Here is a 20,769-nt window from a genome sequence, read left to right on the forward strand (position 1 = left end):
CCGTAATTGTTATGCATTTACCTTTTTAACGATTCTTTATATGTGTCTAGCAAGTGAGAGATAAACAATTTTCAGAAGGAGGCAAGATGTAACTAGGAGTAGGAGAAAGAAAAGGAGCCAATCATTTGCATTTTCTAAGAAATGGGCCTATCCCTTCTTTATCTTTCAACATAACTGTGTTTATTATTTTTATTGTCTTCAGTAGTTTTTGCAAATGTCCATCCATTCTTGACTTTAACCAATTCTCCCAGGCCTGTGCGGTCTTACAAACTAGCTGTGTGGCCTCTCTGCCCCCATATGTACTACAGGGAAACAATGACTGATTTGTGTAGAGACTCTGGGGACTAGAAACAACACGTTAAAGCAAGCCCAGTACTGGAAACGAGCAGGTGTTTTAAAACCGGTTAGTTATCATCCATGATTACAGCTCCCTCTCTGCCTCACATCTGTTTATTTGTACCCAAGTTCACAGTTCCTTTTGCAATCAGGCACTTTAGAAGATCCAAATCTTTCCCAGTTGACTGGTCACAATTTAATTCTACAGCCACCTCTATGCCTCCTGAACTGCATATGCTGCATTTTATATCAAAATCTCAAGCCATGGGGGATTCCCTGGTGGTGCAGGGGTTAAGAATCCGCCTGCCAACACAGGGGACAGGGGTTCGACCCCTGGTCCGGGAAGATCCCACATGCTGCGGAGCAACTAGGCCCGTGCGCCACGACTGAGCCTGTGCTCTAGAGCCTGTGCTCTGCAACAAGAGAAGCCACGGCAATGAGAAGCCCGCGCACCGCAACCAACAGTAGCCCCCGCTCACCGCAGCTACAGAAAGCCCGCGCACAGCAACAAAGACCCAACACAGCCATAAATAAATAAATAAATAGATAGATAGATAGATAGATAGATAAATAAACAAACAAACAAACAAACCACACACAACTCTAGCCATGAAAGAGTATCTTCCTTTTCTCCCTTTTTTGGATCTGCCTCAATTCCACTCTGCTGTAAATAAGTGACAGGTATGCTGGGATGCTGATCCTCTCAACCCTCAAGCAATGCGCTCATTTTATATTTGTGCATTAACCTGAAAAAGACCGGGAAGCGCTGGTCTAGATTAGTGATTCTCAAATTTTAATGTGTATTTAAATGACCTTTTGAAAACAAAAATTCTGACCCAGTAGGTCTGGGGTGGAACCTGAGACTGTGCATTTCTAACCAACTCTCATGGGACGCCCACCTGTGGCCAACCTCAGGCACTCTAGCAAGCGTCTGGAGGAAATGTCTCACTGTACTTAAGGAACCTTTCCTTATGAAATAGAAAAAGATATGGCTAACTAGTCTCAAAACTCTACCACCTTCCATTCTCTTGGTTAGAATAATTTTAGAAGTTCCTCTTGTTTCTTCTACCCTCATAAAGTAGTAACTTTTTATGTGCTAAAATTTTTTCTTTTACATATATTTAGAATTTGAACAGTTTCCTAATAAACACTTAAAAGGCAATCATTTCTTGAGGCTTGGGAAAAGTTGAAATAGAATTTCAAAAGAAACAGGAAAAATAAAAATTAACGCAATCCACAACTAAAAGTACACATTATAGTGATTAAAAATAAGAAATACATTTTCAGGGCTTCCCTGGTGGTGCAGTGGTTGGGAATCTGCCTGCCAATGCAGGGGACACGGGTTTGAGCCCTGGTCTGGGAAGATCCCACATGCCGCGGAGCAACTAAGCCCATGAGCCACAACTACTGAGCCTGCGCATCTGGAGCCTGTGCTCCGCAACAAGAGAGGCCGCGACAATGAGAGGCCCGCGCACCGCGATGAAGAGTTGCCCCCGCTCGCTGCAACTGGAGAAAGCCCTCGCACAGAGACGAAGACCCAACACAGCCAAAAATAAATAAATAATTTAAAAAAAAAAAAAGAAAAGAAATACATTTTCACAACTATTCCAAGGACACACAACTAAGAGAGCTGAAGTGGTCATTAAACCTTGGGTCACTCAAACTTGAGTCCATGTAGCAACAAAGCTCTTCCTGCCTGTTATGGGTTGAACTGCATCTCCCCAAAATTCATACCTTCAAGTCCTAACCCTCAGTGCCTCAAAATGTGTCCTTCCTTGGAAAACCAATCACTGCAGACGTAACTAGTTAGAATGAGGTAGGGCCCTACTCCAGTGACTGATGTCTATATAAAAAGGAGAAATTTGGTGAGACACAGAAACAGGCCCACAAAGAGAATGCCCTGTGAAGTCTGCAGTCATGCGAGCACAAGTCCAGGAACCATCAGACGCTAGGAGAGGCCTGGAATAGACAGGTTCTGCCCTTGCACCTTCAGCAGGAGCATGACCCTACCGAGGCTTTGATCTCGAACTTCTAGCGTACAAAGCTGTGAGACAATTGATTTCTGTTGTTTAAGCTACTCAGTTTGTGGTACTTTATTATGACAGCCCTTGCAAACTCATACACGGCCTCACTGTGCTTCTTCCCAGATTAAAAAAAATCTAAAGATGACTGTGGAGATAGGCAATCATATCACAGTCTGGTGTGCCATGTGAAGATTTTGGACTTTGTCCTACTAGCAAATGGGATCCACTGAAAGGCTCTAAGGAGGTTAATATTAGATTCATTAAGTGCAAAAGAACTTGTAAACAAGTCAAACCACTATCATCCCTAAAGGTTCCTTTATGCCAGAATTCATGTTTCTTGTTACACCAAAAATATTCTCACAATCATCAGAAAAACTCATGCCCCCTCCCAAATAAGAATGCCTCAAGAAGACACCTTCACTTTCATGTCACTTCTACCTAAAATTCTTCTACATATAAAAGCCATGGATAAAAAGCTGCAGATCAAATGAGCTTTTATTTTCTCCTAAAATGTATGTCCTGGAACACCAAATGCCAGAGTTTTGTTCACCTTTGTTTTAGAAAGGAAATGTTTATCTGTGTGATTGCAGTAGATAAGCTTTCAATTATTCAGAAAATCAAGATTCTGAAACCAAATTCAGCCTCTTAACTGGTCAAAGACCAACCCCTCAGTGAAGAATCAGCAGCTAAATGTTAGGACAGACCATTTGTTAAAATGCTGGTAACTCCCTTCCCTCCTTAAATAGAAACTTGAACCAAAGGGAGACTATACAGTTTTTAAAGTTTCACGTTTTAACTTTCCTTTTTCTTTTTAAGTAAATTTCTCACTGAAGTATAACAGACATACAGCAAACTGCAAAGCATGATAAATTCTCACAAAGTGAACAAATCCATGTAACCAGCACTATCACCACAAAACAGAACATGACCAGACCCGAAAGTCCCCTTCACGCTCTGTTCCAGACACCAGCGCCCCATCAGTGTAACTGCTATCCTGACTTCAAAACACCAAAGAATAGTTTTACCTGTTTTTTAACTTCATATAAAAGGTATTATACTCTTTTGTGTCCACTCAATGTTATGCTTTGATTAATAGTCTCCTTTTAACTTCAATAGTCCATGGGTGGGTGGGTGGGTGGGTGTGTGTGTGTGTGTGTGTGTGTGTGTGTGTGTGTGTGTGTAATCTTAATTCAAACTAGATCCCCAGGTTTCATTTTGTTTAGATTTTTCCAGCTTAGATTCCATTTGCATCAAAAGGAATTAACATCTCAATGTTCAATATGAAATCAATTCTAGTTTCTAGGTCCTTTATCAGTTCAAGTCCCCAGTTCCAAACAATAAGGAAAATTTGCAAATAAAAGGGGGAAGTGTTTTATTTCACCTAAGATTTCATAAACCACAAACTTAAATGTTCGTCTTTTATAAGTAAAGCTTATCTTCATGAAAAATTTCACTCTTTGTTTATGAAAGCAGAAGAACCAGAGATATAACAAACTTGAAAATTCTGAGTCTTGGATTTTTTTTCCTCCTCTCTTGTATGTAGATTTCTTTTATTCTACGAATATGTCTAGGGTAAATGGGAGTACCAAAAATTATCAGTTGAAATGACAGAATACAAAAAACAGAGAACCAGCGTAATAAGCACATTTTAAAAAACACTTTCCTTATCGAAATAGCAAGCAAAAGTGACCTGACGAAGTGAAAAAATATCTCTCAGTGATTTGAATTTAATTTTTTTGACTCTTTTACCTGATCAAGAATAAAGGAATCACAGTATCTAACTGAAAATAGTGAATATCCTATTGGTGGGAATGTAAATTGGAAAGCAGCATGGGAGCTTCTCCAAAAATTAAAAATATGACTACCATTTGATCCAGCAATTCCACCTCTGGGTATGTATCTGAAGGAAATAAAATCACTATCTGGAAGAGATATCTGTACCCCTAGGTTCACTGCAGCATTATTTACAATAGCCAAGACCCGGAAGCAATCTAAGGGTCCACTGATGGATGAAGGAATAAAGAAAATGCACAGGTACACAACAGAACATTATTCAGCCACTAAAAAAAAAGAAGGAAATCCTGCCACTTGCAACAACACGGATGAACCCTGAGGGTATCATGCTAAGTGAAAAAGTCAGACAGAGAAATACTGTATGATCTCACTTAGATGTGGGATCTAAGAAAACCAAACTCAGAAACGGAGAAGAGATTAGTGGTTGCCACAGGTGTGGAGGTGGGGGATAGGGGTAGGGGAAATGGGTGAAGGCAGTCAAGGGTACAAACTTCCAGTTATAAGATGAATAAGTTCTGGGGATATAATGTACAGCACGGTGATTATAGTTAAGAATACTGCCGTGTATATTTGAAAGTTGCTAAGAGGGCTTCCCTGGTGGCACCGTGGTTGAGAATCTGCCTGCTAATGCAGGGGACACGGGTTCGAGCCCTGGTCTGGGAGGATCCCACATGCCGCAGAGCAACTAGGCCCGTGAGCCACAACTACTGAGCCCGTGCGTCTGGAGCCTGTGCTCCGCAACGGGAGAGGCCGCGATAGTGAGAGGCCCGCGCACCGCGATGAAGAGTGGCCCCTGCTTGCCACAACTAGAGAAAGCCCTCGCACAGAAACGAAGACCCAACACAGCAAAAATAAATAAATAAAATTAATAAACTCCTACCCCCAACATCTTCTTTAAAAAAAAAGAAAGAAAGAAAAGAAAGTTGCTAAGAGAATAGATTTTAAAAGTTCACACCACCCACACCCACACACACACACACAAGACTGTAATTTTGGGTTGTAATGGATGTATTAATTAACCTCATTGTGGTATAATCATTTTGCATTATATACATATATAAAATAACTATGTTATACATCTTAAGTTTAATGTCATGTGTCAATTATATCTCAATAAAGCTAGGGAAAAGAAAAAGAAGCAGAAAGAAATTTATGTGCCACCCACAGCAAACTTTAGAAATCAATACTCTATGCTAAAGAGGCCCATAAGGGAAATCTGGCTGCACACAGCTGTGTAATGAATCAATTTGTTACCGTGACAGTCATCTCAAAAGTAGAGTAACGGTTGATAGACAACAAAGAAGTCAGATTAGACACAGATGCAAAATATAAACAGAGCTCCACAAGGTTTTTGTTTTGGTTTTTATTTTATAACAAGTCTGTTAAATCATCCATTGGGAAATAAATGATTCAAGATGGACTTCCAGAAGCATTATTCTAACTTTGACATCACTTATCAGTCAATATATTTTTGAAAAAAATTTTCAGAAACTTATTTATTCAACAAATACTGGGAGTTCCCTGGTGGTCCAGTGGTTAGGACTTGGCGCTTTCACTGCCGTGGGCCCAGGTTCAATCCCTGGTCGGGGAACTAAGATCCCGCAAGCCAAGCAGCGAGGCCAAAAACAAAACTAACAAACAAACAAACAAATACAAACAAATATTATGGAATACACACTATGTGTACACTATTGTAGGTTCCAGGAATTCAGTGGTAAGCAAAAACAAGAGTTGCTGCCTTTATGGAAGAGAGACACAGCTATTAATCCTAAAATAGTAACAGAAATAAATAGAAAATTATTACTGTTTTAAGTGCTAGAAGAAAAGATACATGATGCCAGGACAGTAGCCATTACGGAAATCTAGAAAACGTGGGAGGGGAAAGGCAATGACACTGGAATGGGAGAAATGAAGAAAGGAGAGCAGTTAAGTATGTCTCTGTGTGTTGTGGGGAAGGGGCGGTGGGGGTGGGGGGGTGGGGGGCAACAGCACGTGCAAAGACCCCAAGGCAGGAGGTAACACGGGCACTGTAACTAAAAGTCCATCATGCCGAGCCCCTAAGGGCAAAATAAAGGTAACTCCAGAGATGATGAGCAGGAACAAAAGAGGACCGGTTGTAACCAGGCATGAGGTTAAACCTTAGCTAGTGACAAATTCTAAATACCCGATTTCTCAATAAAACCTCATTCTTCTCAGACCAAATAATCTGAACATAGATAGGCCTGTCCCCCTAGGACAAGGAAGTATAGTTATATAATAGTCTATTTTTATCCTCACGGTATCACTCACTGCTAGGCTCATTCTTAATGACATTTTGGGGGTATTTATAATTTATACTTAATTTGAGTATTAAAACCAATTCAGAAAAGGAAAAAGAAAAAAATTAATTTGTGTTCTACATCCTAAAGAAACAAATGAGAATAACAATAATACACTGAAGAAATCCCTTATGATGCCCCATAAAGTCCCTACTGAAACACTTAAGATACAACTAACCACAGAGAATCTCTGCAATTGGGTGAGGATAATGGTTTTTCATCACTAACAGAAGATGTTACTGTAGTACTTTGCACCAAGAAAGAGAAAGACCAAAAAGAAAGACAAAGGAAAGAAAAGAATCAAGTCCCACCTGGGAATCTAACCACAGTACCCTACTTCTGATTCTTCAGATTAGATAAACTTAAAGAATAGGCACTATTTTAAAATCCTCCATTGAGAAAGAAGCTATTTGGAGAAGTCATTTAGCTTCGAATGCATAACTGCAAAAGAAATGAAACCACTGAGAAGGTCAGAAACAGTCTCCTCACCGAAGAGTAAGACTCTTACTTACTCCTACTTACTCTTTTTTTTTTTTTTTGCGGTACGCGGGCCTCTCACTGTCATGGCCTCTCCCGTTGCGGAGCACAGGCTCTGGACGCGCAGGCTCAGCGGCCATGGCTCACAGGCCCAGCCGCTCCGCGGCATGTGGGATCTTCCCGGACTGGGGCACGATCCCGTGTCCCCTGCATCGGCAGGCGGACTCCCAACCGCTGCGCCACCAGGGAAGCCCACTCCTACTTACTCTTACAGACTGGCAGGACCTGGCAGGACACAAACCCCAGGCCACGGCTGTCAGCCACCCAAGCACAAGATGCACCTCACAGGAAGTAGTTATGCTCTGAGTGCCAAAGAAAACTTTCATAGCCATTTTTGGTTGTTGTACATCCTTTATAGCATATTTAGCTTCCAGAGAGGCTGTATCTTTTTCACATTTCACAAAGGTCCTCAGATTTACTGAAACAACGTCTGCCTCCCTGAGTACACAGTTCTTCCCCAAAACAAGAACCTGCTGTTTTGAAAATAAGCCATTAGCAACCTTCTTCCACAGAGTCTTCTAAGCACCAAGCAGGAAGGATTTCCTTTCATCCTGCAGAATATGCAATATGAATGTGCAACAGTTCTCAAACTAGTTTCCTCAAAAATGGTTTTTCTTAGGGAGATACTCAGCAGAAACAGGATGCCACAGGCCCATAGTGGGAAAAACAACATTTTTTTTTTCAACGCTAAAGAGGTTTCCTTAACTGCAGGACTTCTCAGAGTCATTAACTATGACTCTCTCACATGAGGGACAGTACGTGCAGCATTTCCCACATGTTCTGACTACAAATATTTTGAGGAAGCATCCCCACTGACACAGCAGTAACATTCCACTGAGAAAGGCTGGCATTTAGTACTGCACAAGGCAGCCAGACTTTTGACAGTGACCCAAAAGATCATAGTATAGTACCACACTGAATTGTTATGTATCAAGGGAAAAGGCTAACAAATAAGATCTTTCCTTATTTTTAAGTTATCATCCTGTAATCTATAGCTAAAGGAGTTAACCCACTCTGTTCCTTTCTCATGATCTAGAACTACACAGGTTCATAGCAAGCAATCTGTGGTAGGTCTTCAGTGGCTAAGAAAATCTGACTATCCAGCATCTAAGTCTGAATCAAAGATCCTGATAGTACTGTAACCTACACATTACCACATCTCTATAGCAGAGCTCCAACTTCCCCCAAACCTCAACTTTGATAATTTTATACCGCATAAATATCTTCTCAGTTAATCATCAACCAAAACATAGTTGTGAATACAAGCTTATCTGTGTAATTTCTAATATTGATTATTTTTTGACATTCAAAACTAATTCCTGGGCTTCCCTGGTGGCGCAGTGGTTGAGAGTCTGCCTGCCGATGCAGGGGACACGGGTTCGTGCCCTGGTCCAGGAAGATCCCATATGCCGCGGAGCGGCTGGGCCCGTGAGCCATGGCCACTGAGCCTGCGCGTCTGGAGCCTGTGCTCTGCAACGGGAGAGGCCACAACAGTGAGAGGCCCGCGTACCACAAAAAAAAAAAGAATTCCTTTGTGGGGAAAAAACCCAATACTTTATGTAAAGTTGAGCACAGTTACAGTACTGCTCAGCAAAACAACTGTACCAGGTTAATGACATAATGTCTTTAATCTCCCGCTCCTGGAAAAATATCAAACTGAGAGGCTTTTAATCTGTTAATTACATCTCATGAAATTCACATCATTCCTCAGCACTGTACGTAATTCAAACAAAATGATTGTAGCTAGTTTTACTGACTTCGGTAAGAAAAGTACCTTAATACACACAATACGTCATATGGAAAAGGAAGGTTCTGCTGGTGTCCAACAGGTTCTGAATCGCTTGCTTCCCTGAATCTCATCTGAAAGCTGGGTCTGCCTCTCTCTCTCTCTCTGAATAACTGCTATAAATAACCTCAATCTACTGAGTGAACACAGTACCTTTCCTGGAAAACAGAGCAGGTTAGTTGGCTTCATCTATTATCACTGATTAGAGACCCTGAAGATCAATACTTTGGAAAAGAAGGTCATCAGGAGGAATAAACCTCAGTCTGAAGGCCATTAAAAACACCTTCTAGTTTCTGGTCACTCCTGCAGCCAACATAAAATGCCCTGTTCCCAAGAATTTTAAGGTTTGCTTGTCCCCCTGTGTACTCCATTCTGCAGGGCCTCAACACAGCCTAATCGGTGTTGAAGACAAAAGGCAAGGAGGAAGCGGAAAGAGGAAAACTGCTGGGCAGGCAGTGAAGCACGAGAACGAGCAGCAGAAGACAAGGAAATAACAGCAGGCTCGCCGACCAGGACAGGAGGCGAGTGGAGGCGGGCCCGGCGAAGGACGAGCAGACCCAGCTGACCAAAGCTGGCAGCTGCTTGCCACCTGCAGTTTTCCTGCTCCAAACCACTACCCGCTCTTCTGGGTTCCACGCCTGCCTGGAACGAGCTGACATCATTTCTCTACCACAAACACTGTAAAGACCCAAAGGCGCCTCACCTCCTGGTCTGTAGACGACATCATCCTCCGTGATGTAAGACGTTATCTCCCCGGTGTCCGTCCTTTCATAACGAGATTTTTTTTTCGGGGGCTTCTTCTTGCTCTTCTTTGTGGACTCCTCCGTGGTGGCACTATTGTCATTGTCCTCATCTTCGCTGTGATCACTCTCGGCGTAATTTCTGGCTCCTCCTTCCAAGGTACAGCTCCTGCGTGGCCTTGAGTTCTCACTCTCTCGCGCCTTGTCTCTCTTCTCTCGCTCTCGGTCCCGATCTCGGTCCCGGTCCTTCTCTTTCTCTTTGTCTTTGTCTTTATCAGCTGTCATGATTCGCCACGTGCCTTCTTCTGTCCTCTCACGGCTGGGCCTCCGTGAAAGGTAGACAGTAAGCCTGGGCTTCAGTCTTCTGAATTTCTCACTCAATTCCAGGGAAAATCCGACCACTCCAACAACCCCAACGTTTCAAAAATGCTAGGAGAGGAAAGAGAGAGCGAAATTGATTTTCCTTTAACATTTTCTTGTATTTCCTTCCTAAAATAACGTTTTGTTAAATGACTCACTTACTCATGCTTTAGCAACTAAAACTTCTCACTGGCAATAGGAAAAAAGGTAGGACAAGTGATATCAAATTTAAATATAAACAGTTTTGGGCCTCAACTAGCATGTGGTTTGGGATTTTCGATCACACCAATAATGAAAAATGTCTGAATGCGTAAGGGTAAACTATGCTTTCTGTATACAAATTGTTTTCTCTAACTTTTAAAGGAAAAAGTAAAGTGTACCCTAGTAAACAACATATAATGGGTACAAGTATACAAAAGGGGCTTCATAACCCATAACATTAATTTAAAAGGGAAAGAACCTGTAGTTAAAATTATTTCCACCTGCAAAAAAAAAAGTAATTTGGATAGCCTTGGAAAATGTCTCAGGATGTCTCACAGTGCATTATCTTCTGAAGACTCTTTCTAGCCACTTCTCCAAATTTCCAGAGCTCCTCTCAAGAATAAACATAAGAGCTGACTCAAATAAAAGTGACAACCTCAAAGCAAGATTCCTTTACCTTCAATTACAATTTTTTACATCTTCTAAGTCTACTTACTATTCTAGTTATTTTCCAGGAAAAATGGTTTCTCGAAAGATATCTCTGTCTTAAGAAAAGATAACAGCTTCCAAAAACAACCTTCCATCTTTAGGGAATATTAGGTGGTTTATACATTCTTCCAAATTTCCACTGTTAATGGTTTCCCTAATAAATTTCTCCCCAGAACTAAACCCCAAAAGGAAAGTCTGAAGGTTTTAAGAATGTATAATGAGAAGAGTAAACCCCAGGCTCCAACCCAACACAATTCTTATAAAAAATTTTAAATAAAATTTTTATTTACATGTCAGTTTTGGAACAGTCATAATAACCAGTAATTTATCTTTTGCAATCTTTTATCATCCTTCCCAATATCTCATTTTTTCAACAATCTGTACCAAACATTATCTACGTGCCAGGGGTTCAGAACTAAAGACACCATGAGGGAACACCTCGTGGTCCTCGCCCACAATGCTCTAATGCAAAAAGAGGAGACACTGATATAGGAGAACCATCTCTTGCTCATGCTATGAGGGCCAGATAGGAAACAACACATGCAAAGAAACAAAAAATTGGTCCTCTTTACTCAGACAACGACAAACAAGTCAGTTTGTAATTACATGCCTCAGACGCAGAGAAAATTCTCTTTGGTCATGCCAAAACCATAAAAATTATCATATACTCTCTCCAAAGCTCTTAGGTCAAACTTGATACCAGAAAAGACCTCCACATAAGCACTTCGAATATCCTTAGGCATTCAGGAAAATTTTTAAAATGTTAACAACAACTTCTCGGTGAGAAAACAATGAAGGAGCTTATATAATGCCAACATCTATAAGCAAAGTCAGAAGGATGAAAGCATGTAGCACAAACCTAAATTGCTTCCTTTTACATAGGAAATTGCACTTTCAGATAGGATTTCAATTTTCTAAACATATTTCCAGAAAATGAAAAATTATTCTAGTGTCTGCAAAAGTTCTGCTTCGATGAATCATCTGCTAAACAGACAGTAATAAACTCCCAAGTCCCTGTAGGCCACCAGTGTTAGCAATTGAAAATACACAGAGACATATTACTTTCTCCATCTGGCTTAAGTTTAGAGCCTGAACAAGTCAATCATACAAGAAAGAAAACCATCAGTTAATACAGTTGTTAAAACATTCCTCTTTGACACTGAAAACAAACCAAGGCCTCCTGGGAATCTAAAAAGAACAAGAAGCTTAGACTGAAAGCCTCTCAGATGCAGTTCAGGACAGACATACTTCAGATAAGTTCAAGAAAAAAACTCATTCTCCCTAGGGTTAACAAGATAACTGCTCCAGAAAATTGTGTAAAAATATTATTTCCTCACTTAAAAAAAGGGAAAAAAAACAGTAAGTCCAAATTGTACATTCAACATTACTCCCTACAAAATCATATACTGTATTTCTATTTATAAAAAAATTTGAGTTGTTTCTGCCAGGAGTTAGCAAGAAAAATTCAATAATCAACAGAGAAACCATCCACAAAATGAAATCCTCTATGTGTGTGTGTGCGCGCGTGTATCCAACCTTCAGATAACCAAGAATATTGATAATCCAAAGCAAAAGTTAATCCAACTACCATTTACATTTGGCTATAAAATAAAGCTCAGTGGGGATATATTCTTTTCCTCTGTACTTACCACACTAATCATAATTTTTTGAGCCTCATTATAAAATGACCAACATGCAACAATAATACAACATTTGAGGAAAGGGACCCAGATGGCACCGAGAAGGGTAGCTGCCGCTTCAGTACGCTAGAAATGATCTACACAGTAGACAATACAACGGCATCTTTAAAACAGTAAGGGGTTTACAAAGCAGGTCCCTGCCATGATCTCATTAGATTCTCTGTCTACAACTCAGTGATGTGAACCAGACAGAAGTCACCACTCCCACTTTTCAGGCTACAGGAGGAGAACTAAGAAGAGATCATCTGCCCGTGAGTGAGTCTAAAGCAGGTCTCCCAAAGGTGAACCCCATCTGACCTAATTCCAACCTGCTGCTCAGGTTATAATCTGTATCTTCACAGGTGCCAACCTTTCCTACATGTATCCTTGCTGATAATTTGCACAGACAGTTTTAGGAAACACGCTCACTTTAACCTCTCCCCGCAAAACAAGAGGTACTTTTCTCCAGTACGACAGACAAGAATATTGAAAATATCTTGTCGATCCACTACTCAACCCAGTTAAACAGGAAACATGGCAAAAGATACTTTAATAATTAATTAAAGGAATAATCGAATCTAAAACATTTCAGATTCAAAACAATCTTCATCTATTCATCGAACAAACGTCTACTGAATGCCCACAATGTGCGGTGTGCTAGTTACTGCCCTAGGTATGGGGAAAACAGCAGAGAACCACATACAAACATCCCTGTCCTTGTGGAACTGATGTTCCAGGAAATGAAGAAAGATACACACACAGACACACACACACACACACTATATTAAAAGATCTTACATGGGGAGTCCAATGGGGACAAGGGGGTATAAGAGGATTGCAATTTTAAATGATGGTCAGGGAAGGCCTCACTGAGGTGGCTTTGTCCCAAGTAAAAGTGAGTACAGAGGAAACACGGAGATCATTCCAGCAGAGGGGAAAGTAGGTGCAAATGTCCAGAGGCAGCAGTGATTCAGTCACATTCAAGACACGGAGGCCAGAGGGGCTGATGTGACACGAGGAAGAGGACTGATTTTTTCAAAAACGAACGTATAGTCCTCTCACTAGTTTCCAGAGTCATCAGATTGCACTTCATCGTTTTATCTTGATAAAATTTGGTAGGCTAGCTCCGTTTCATTGTGATCTAATCAGGGTCAAAGGCATTTAACAGAGTCGAGGATACAGAACTGTTCTTTATTACTTCAGGTTACTTAACCCTCTACACAAACACTGTCTGCCTCTTCAAAGTGAAGTCAACAACCACCTACAAACACCTTACACTACTTAACAGAACTGATTTGGATAAGGTACTAAAATTTCGGTCAAGCTCAGGGTCCACACCTCATTTAAGGACACCATTTCTTGTCACTATTTAAGCACTCCCCGGAGGTGTGGGCCCTTGATAGAACTGCAAGAAGACTGGGCTCAGAAGCCAAGATCCAAGTTCTTGGCACTGCCAGGGCTAGTGCCTTAGGCAGGTCACTCTACCTCTCTGAGTCAGTTTCAATGCTGTAAAACAGGGATAATAACTAGCTACTTCACAGAGCTGCTGTGAGAATTAAGTATATGTATACGTGTGAATGCACTTACAGATTGCAAAGTGCTTTATAAATGTAAACTATCAATAATATATACCTAGATCAGTCATGACTACATTGTCTACTACATCAGATAATGCCAAATAGTGTATTGTGCTATGCAAGATATAAACATAGCCGAACATCATCCTTACCCTCAAGAATTTATTACCCACTAGGGAGGAGGGGGAATCCTATTACACGAGTAAGAAATAAATCATGGAAAACTGACTACAAATGAAGTAAAAATTTTAAAATATCTCCTCTTGGATCGTGTAAAATCCACTTATTAACAAAAACTTGCTCCTCCCTCCTGAGTTCCCAGTCCCTGAGTTCTGTTCATTTCAGCTGCTCAAGCCAGATTCTGGAGGATGCTTGACTCTCACACCAAATGCAGTCAGTGAAGTCCAATGAATTCTTCCTCATTCAACCACAGCAAGAAATGCTTACGTCTGTCAAATACCCACCACACACTAGGCATTTTGCTCAGCTCTCAGGGTCTACCAATCTCCTCCTGAATAACTCTGTAATTTGTCCACTGCTCCAGCTCAAGCAGAAAGTGCCTATTTCCAGCCATCATCATCCTTCACACAGATGAACACAACTGCCTTCTAACTGGTCTCTGTGACTATAAACTTTTGTTTTTGCTTTCCTTCCAATTCGTCCTCCAACACAGCCAGCCAAGCATCTGACCCTCCACCACTTTTTTTTTTTCTTAACAGCTTGAGATACACTTCACACACCACACAATTCACCACGTACAGTACGATTCACTGTCCCCCATTCCTCTCCAAAGATTACAGACCTTCCTGTCCTGACTGCCCCTTCACCACTCCAGCCCCACCTCCACCTTTCCCGTGTGTCCAGCTGTGCCCTCCCCTGTGTCGGGCTAACCTCTACTTACCCTTAGGGCCCTCGGGCATTCCTGCTGCCCGACTCCAGGAAGGCTCCCAGACCCACCCAAAGTCCAGCCCCGCACTGTTCCCCCTCCTGCCTGTAAAGTAGCCCTCATTGATCCCACTACTCGTATCTGCTGTTAACTTGTGTAGCTTCTCCACTAACCAACAAGGACCATGACTACAGTATAATATTCGCTAGAACAACTCCTACCGATGCAATTTCCTCTCTGTGTCGAATCCACTAGAGGTTTTGTCCTCATTATCATTTGACCATTCAGCACCCTCTGACAGGGCTGACCACACACCCTCCTTCTGGAAAGGCTCTTATCCTTTGGCCTTCCTGGCACTGTCAACTCCTGGGTCTATTTAACTGTTCCTCCACCTCTAGTATTGGACCAGCTAATGGGGGAGCTCTTCAGGCACTATCCGGAGCCATCCTTCCTCATCTTCGTTGACCTCCTACGTGTCCGTCAGGCCCCAGGTACCACGTCCACACAGGCGATCCACAAATGCACGTGTCTACCAAACTTCTCCTGCAGAGCCAGATGCCTCTGAAAACTGCCCCCACCTGAAGTCTCCTCTTGGATGTCTCAAAGGCACCTCAACATATCAAAACAAGGGCACACTCTGGCCCCAAATGGCCCCTCTCGTGACTGGTGCCGCTGCCCATCCTGTCAAGCAAGCTGGACACCTAAGCCACATGTTTAGTGCCTCCTCTCTTTCACCCCATCATCAACAAACCATGTCACAGTTACCTTATAAATTTCTCTCAAACACACCTACCTGAGAACACGTCCAACACCACAACCTTAGTCAAAAGCTACTAGTGTGGCTTTCCTGGACCACTTCAATTGGCTTCTCTCCAAATCCACTCCTCTGAATCCTCATAATTCTCTTTACAGACTGCAGCCAGGGCTCTCCTTTCAAAAGGCTAATGTGATTATGTCAATCCTTACCTTAAAATACTCAGTGACTTGTCACTTCTGTTAACTAAAAACCCAAATCCTAACCATGACCTACAACGCCCTTATCTTTCTATGTGGCCTCACCCCCGCCTCCCTCCCACACTCCGTGCCCAACCACACCGACCTTCCCTCTGCCCGGTGAACACACGCCCTCCTACCTGGAGTAAGACTTAGCTCGTGCTCTCCCTTCCGTCGTGATGCTCATCTCCTCTCCTGGCCTAGGTACCTCCTATTCTTCCTTCAGGTCACAGCTCAACAGGAACCTCCTCAAGATGTCCTTTCTTGTCCAAAAGGACTAGGTTAAATCCCTTTGTAATGCTCTCTACAACCATAACTTCACATTTATTTGTGTGATTTGATTAACAGCTGTCTCCACCTCTAAGCTAGAAGCTCCATGAAGGGCTGACCCTGACTCTCTTTGCCCTGTGTTGTATTCTCAGATCCAAACTCACTGCCTGGCGCGTACAGACGAACAAGAAATTACTCTTCCCTGCCCTCCCTCTCACACATAAGCTGGATCAATCAAGAGGGTATTATGATGAGACTTTTATTTGGGAAGGAAAATAGTTCATGCGTAAATAACTGAGGGGGTGCCTGAGCTGGCCTGCACACCATGGACAGGGTGGGGGGAGCACAAAGGAGGAGAGGGCATTCCAGGTGCAAGTGCAGTAACAACAGTGACTGATTAAACCCTTGTCCTGCATGGCAAATACAGAGTAAAACTAGTAGGAAGTAAGCTAAAGTAGAGGGGGGAACGGATAATGGAGGCTCCTAAAATAATAAAGCAGCTAATACTCACTGAGCACTTAACATGCGCTAATAAGCATTTTACACGTTAATTCATTTAATCTTCACTATAATGAGAGCGAGTATATAATTTATCGTCCAAACCGGGACACATCTGAGAGCAAAAACATTAATAATTGCTCAGGAAAACCATGAAACCAGGTCACATGATCATCCTAACTGTAACTCTTTTCAGTAGATGCTGTTGCTGTGTACAGTTTCCCTGCAAAAGCAAGCCCCGAGAGGCTGAGCAAGGAGACCAAAACTCACACAGTGTGTATTTCGGGAGACCCAAATCACACAGCTCTGTGTTAGACCCAGGGCACTGACTCAGAGCCTATACTCTTAACCACAGGCTATACTGCCTTCAATCACACAGCCTTAAGAGCCAAGTTAGCCAATACAGTTGCTAAGCAAACGGTGTTACTGCAGGCTCTTAAGATGAAAGTAGGATCTGGGGAAACATCCATCCCGTCTGGCACAAGATATTTTCCAACAAGAGCTGTTAGTGCCATTCCCAACTAGCTTGCTTTCAAATCCACTATCTCTGAAAGCCTAAATCAGGAACCAAGGTCCTCAAGAACTTCCGCCTTTGCCATTTCTACATTTATTATGTCTCAATAAATGCTTTAGCCTTCTCCCTTCGGAACAAAATGGGATGGTCCAAGAGTGGAAGACCTAAGTGAGCTGCTACCCACTGCGCTGGGCCCCACCTGCAAGACAAGCAGCTGCAGCCAGGCAGGCAACAGAACACCCAGGAAGCATGCGACAGCTGAGCGACTTGCTTTCTCAGTAAAATCAATGTTCTTTCCCTGTTCCCTTTCATACCAACAGCCTGGGAATGAAAATGTACTGACTTCTGCTCTGGAAAGGGAAATGTCACTCTAACACTTGCTACTCCCGGATAAGAACTCATAAACAGCAACCTGCTGCACAGAACACCCCAAAACAGGCTGGAGAATCACTGACAGAGATGCAAGGTAACTCTGAAACATGGGGTCAGCGAGTATATAGGAACCCATGTAGAGGTCAGAGTGCTTCATCTGAAACGGATGTGGTACTGGGCGTTCTCCCACCTGAACAAATCCAGCCGTTTATAAGCAAACAGTTACACATGTACCTCCAAAGATTCTCTGCATTGGGGCTTAATAAATATTTAAACTCAATCAGTTTAATTAGTCAGCGTTTAAATGCTCATTCCTGGAACACATGTCTTATTGAGACAACCTAAATAACCGAGATGGGACCCATTAGTCAAATTCAGAGAGCAGCCTCTGTGGTATCAAAACAGAAGGAGGGGGGCTTCCCTGGTGGTGCAGTGGTTGAGAGTCCACCTGCCGATGCAGGGGACACGGGTTCGTGCCCCGGTCCGGGAAGATCCCACATGCCGTGGAGCGGCTGGGCCCGTGAGCCATGGCCGCTGAGCCTGCGCGTCCAGAGCCTGTGCTCTGCAACGGGAGAGGCCATGACAGTGAGAGGCCCGCGTACCGCCAAAAAAAACAAAAAACAAAAAAAAAAAACAAAAAAAAACAGAAGGAGGGAAAGAATGAACGCACCTTAATCACAAGTGGGTGTAATGCTTAGAGCAGCACTTCCTCAACTGCTTGAGAAGCTCTGGGAAAAAAGAGAGAACTAAGATTGGCGGACTCTGACAAATATCTTAATTTCTTCCAAAAAGACATAATAACAACAAAACATACTACCTGCAAAAGGTGGGGAAAGTACCCAGGATAGCAAAACTCCAGGTTACAATCAACAGCTCAATTAAAATTAAATAACAAACAACACATAACCTTTTTATTTGGAGTAGGAGTAAGGAATTCCCAAAGATGAGATGCCCAAGGAGGTTCCCCAGCAACCCCCAAAATCAAAAATCCTCCTTTTCTTTAAAGAACACACAAATCCACTGACACGAGCAATTGCTTTTCTATACTGTTAAAATGTGAAGATTTTCGCAATTACATACGAAATTTTTTTGCCTTGCAAGTTGCCTATAGTTGTGTCTCTTCTACTAAGTAGTTAAGAAAAATTCACTGCTCACTTTAAACCAGGGCTTCTCAACTGCGGCACAACTAACATTTTGAGCCAGATTTGGGTGGGGTGGTTGGGGGGGAGGCCTGTCCTGTGCATTATCCCTGGTCTCTACTCACAAAGATTCTAGTAGCACAACCCACTGCTCCAATGACGACAACATAAAAGTATCTCCAGGTCTTCTCTGGTGGCGCAGTGGTTAAGAATCCGCCTGCCAATGCAGGGGACACGGGTTTGAGCCCTGATCCGGGAAGATCCCACATGCCGCGGAGCAACTAAGCCCGTGCGCCACACCTACTGAGCCTGCGCTCTAGAGCCCGCAAGCCACAACTACTGAGCCCTCGCGCCTCAGCTACTGAATCCCGCACGCCTAGAGCCCATGCTCCGCAACAACAGAAGCCACCACAATGAGAAGCCCACGCACCGCAATGAAGAGTAGCCCCCACTCACCGTAGCGTGCAGCAATGAAGACCCAACACAGCCAAAAATAAATAAATTAAATTAAATAAATAAAACATTAAAAAAAAATCTCCAGATACTGCCACATAGCCTCTGGGGAGCAAAGTTGTTCACAGTTGAGAACCACTGCTTTAAACGAATAAAACTGCTGGTCTATCACAGAGATTTCAAAGGATTAAGCATCTGTGTTGCTTTATTCAAAATTATGCTTGACCAGTATGGAATCCATAAAGCTAACACCATTACGAAAACTATATAATGTGGCATGTTCTTCATTCTCTGAAATATATTGGATTAACTCAAAACACTACCTGAAATAGTAATTACACAGATGTGTGAAGCTGAATTAGGAAAACAGAAGTAAATATTCTGAAAATCTTGATGTTTCCTGGCAAGCTCTGAAGGTGATCAGGAGTAATGTTACTCAGTGGTGACCTGTTCTAGTCCTGGAGCCAAGTGGATGCTTCTGTTATCACACGACTAACTGAGAAAACCTGGTGTCCACAATGCCAAGAACAAGGGAAACCAAATGCCTACAAGACCAAAACCCTGGTGTGAAAGGGGAAAGAACTCCTGAACTCACTCTCCCAAAGCATGGCCAGAGATAGAAAACCAAATGTAGAAAAGATAAATATAAAACTCAAGCATGTATGGACACCAAGCAGGGGGAAAGGGGAGGGGGGGTGTAAAAAAAAAACCAAAACCAACTCAAGCAGACAGATAAGTAAAATATGGTATACCCATAAAATAGAACATTATTCAACAATAACAAGGAATGAAATACTGATACATGTTACAACATGGATAAGCCTGGGAAGCATTATCTTACGTGAAAAATGCCAGTCACAAAAGACCACATATGGTATGATCCCATTTACATTAAATGCCCAGAAAAGACAAATCCATAGAGACAGAAGGCAGACTGGTGGTTGCCTGGGGGTGGGGGGTGCTGGGGTGCTATAGTTATGCATTTCATTTGGGGATGATATATATGTTCTAGAACTGATTATGGTGATGCTTGCATATATCTGTGAAAATATTAAAAGTCACTAAATTGTACACTTAGAATGGGTAAATTATGTGATATGCAAATTCTATTTCAATAAAGCTGTTACAGCACAAACACACACAAACAGCAACATTACAGACTAATAAGGAAAAGCTCAAGCTTTGCTACAGTTAAAAAACAGTGCGTCTGGCTATAAAATTCACAAGGACAAGCTCCACCTCCACAATTCTGGAAAACCACCTTAGGTAACTAAACACATAGGAGAAGTTTTATTTCATGTCACATTAAGAATGAAAGAGAACCTTCCTTGGACCACAGTAATCTTTAATATGCAGAAACACTTGGTCAGGCTTACTACCTCTGCACAACATGTTCCAAAGCAGATAAATTGGACAGGGTTTCTTTCAGTCTGCAGAGATCCAAGATTCAAAGTTAATTTGCAACCATGGCACGTAAGGTCTCAACAGCTGATGAAAGGAAACGACAGGGTGGATTTTATACTTAACACAGTTACACTTCACACATATATGAAAAATCGAAAGCATTCATAATACACTTCTAATCCATGGGTACAAATTACATCAAGGGAAAAAACCCGCAAAACTCACCGGAGCAGTCCTTCTAAAAACACTCAGAATCTGAGTCTTAGATGAAAAGGAAAAGTAGCTCTGACGAAAAGCATAAATCTAAGCCAAAACTCACTTTGCCATTTTCTCTGAGCTATTCCAACTGGGTATGATGCTCTCTAGGTTGACCAGATGTATTACACTGCCATCTTTGTT

The 20,769-nt window shown here is 42.2% G+C and overlaps 1 protein-coding gene across 6 annotated transcripts in view; it reads right to left on the bottom strand.

The window, feature by feature from the left end:
- The window catches only part of RERE (arginine-glutamic acid dipeptide repeats), a 432,591-nt gene that overhangs the window by 251,523 nt on the left and 160,299 nt on the right, over positions 1-20,769 (bottom strand). For 5 of the 6 annotated variants that reach the window (XM_082612291.1, XM_082612295.1, XM_082612298.1 and 2 more), the window contains one exon: positions 9,499-9,964. In XM_082612291.1, coding sequence (XP_082468417.1) covers positions 9,499-9,820 — 322 coding nt within the window. In that variant the 5' untranslated portion in view covers positions 9,821-9,964. Of the gene's footprint in view, positions 1-9,498; positions 9,965-18,044; positions 18,071-20,769 lie in introns of those variants that run through there. The other variant, XM_082612296.1, reaches the window with a different exon arrangement.

Source organism: Mesoplodon mirus (genome assembly GCF_964341445.2).
Source record: "Mesoplodon mirus genome assembly, chromosome: 3".
Classification (NCBI taxonomy): Eukaryota; Metazoa; Chordata; class Mammalia; order Artiodactyla; family Ziphiidae; genus Mesoplodon; species Mesoplodon mirus.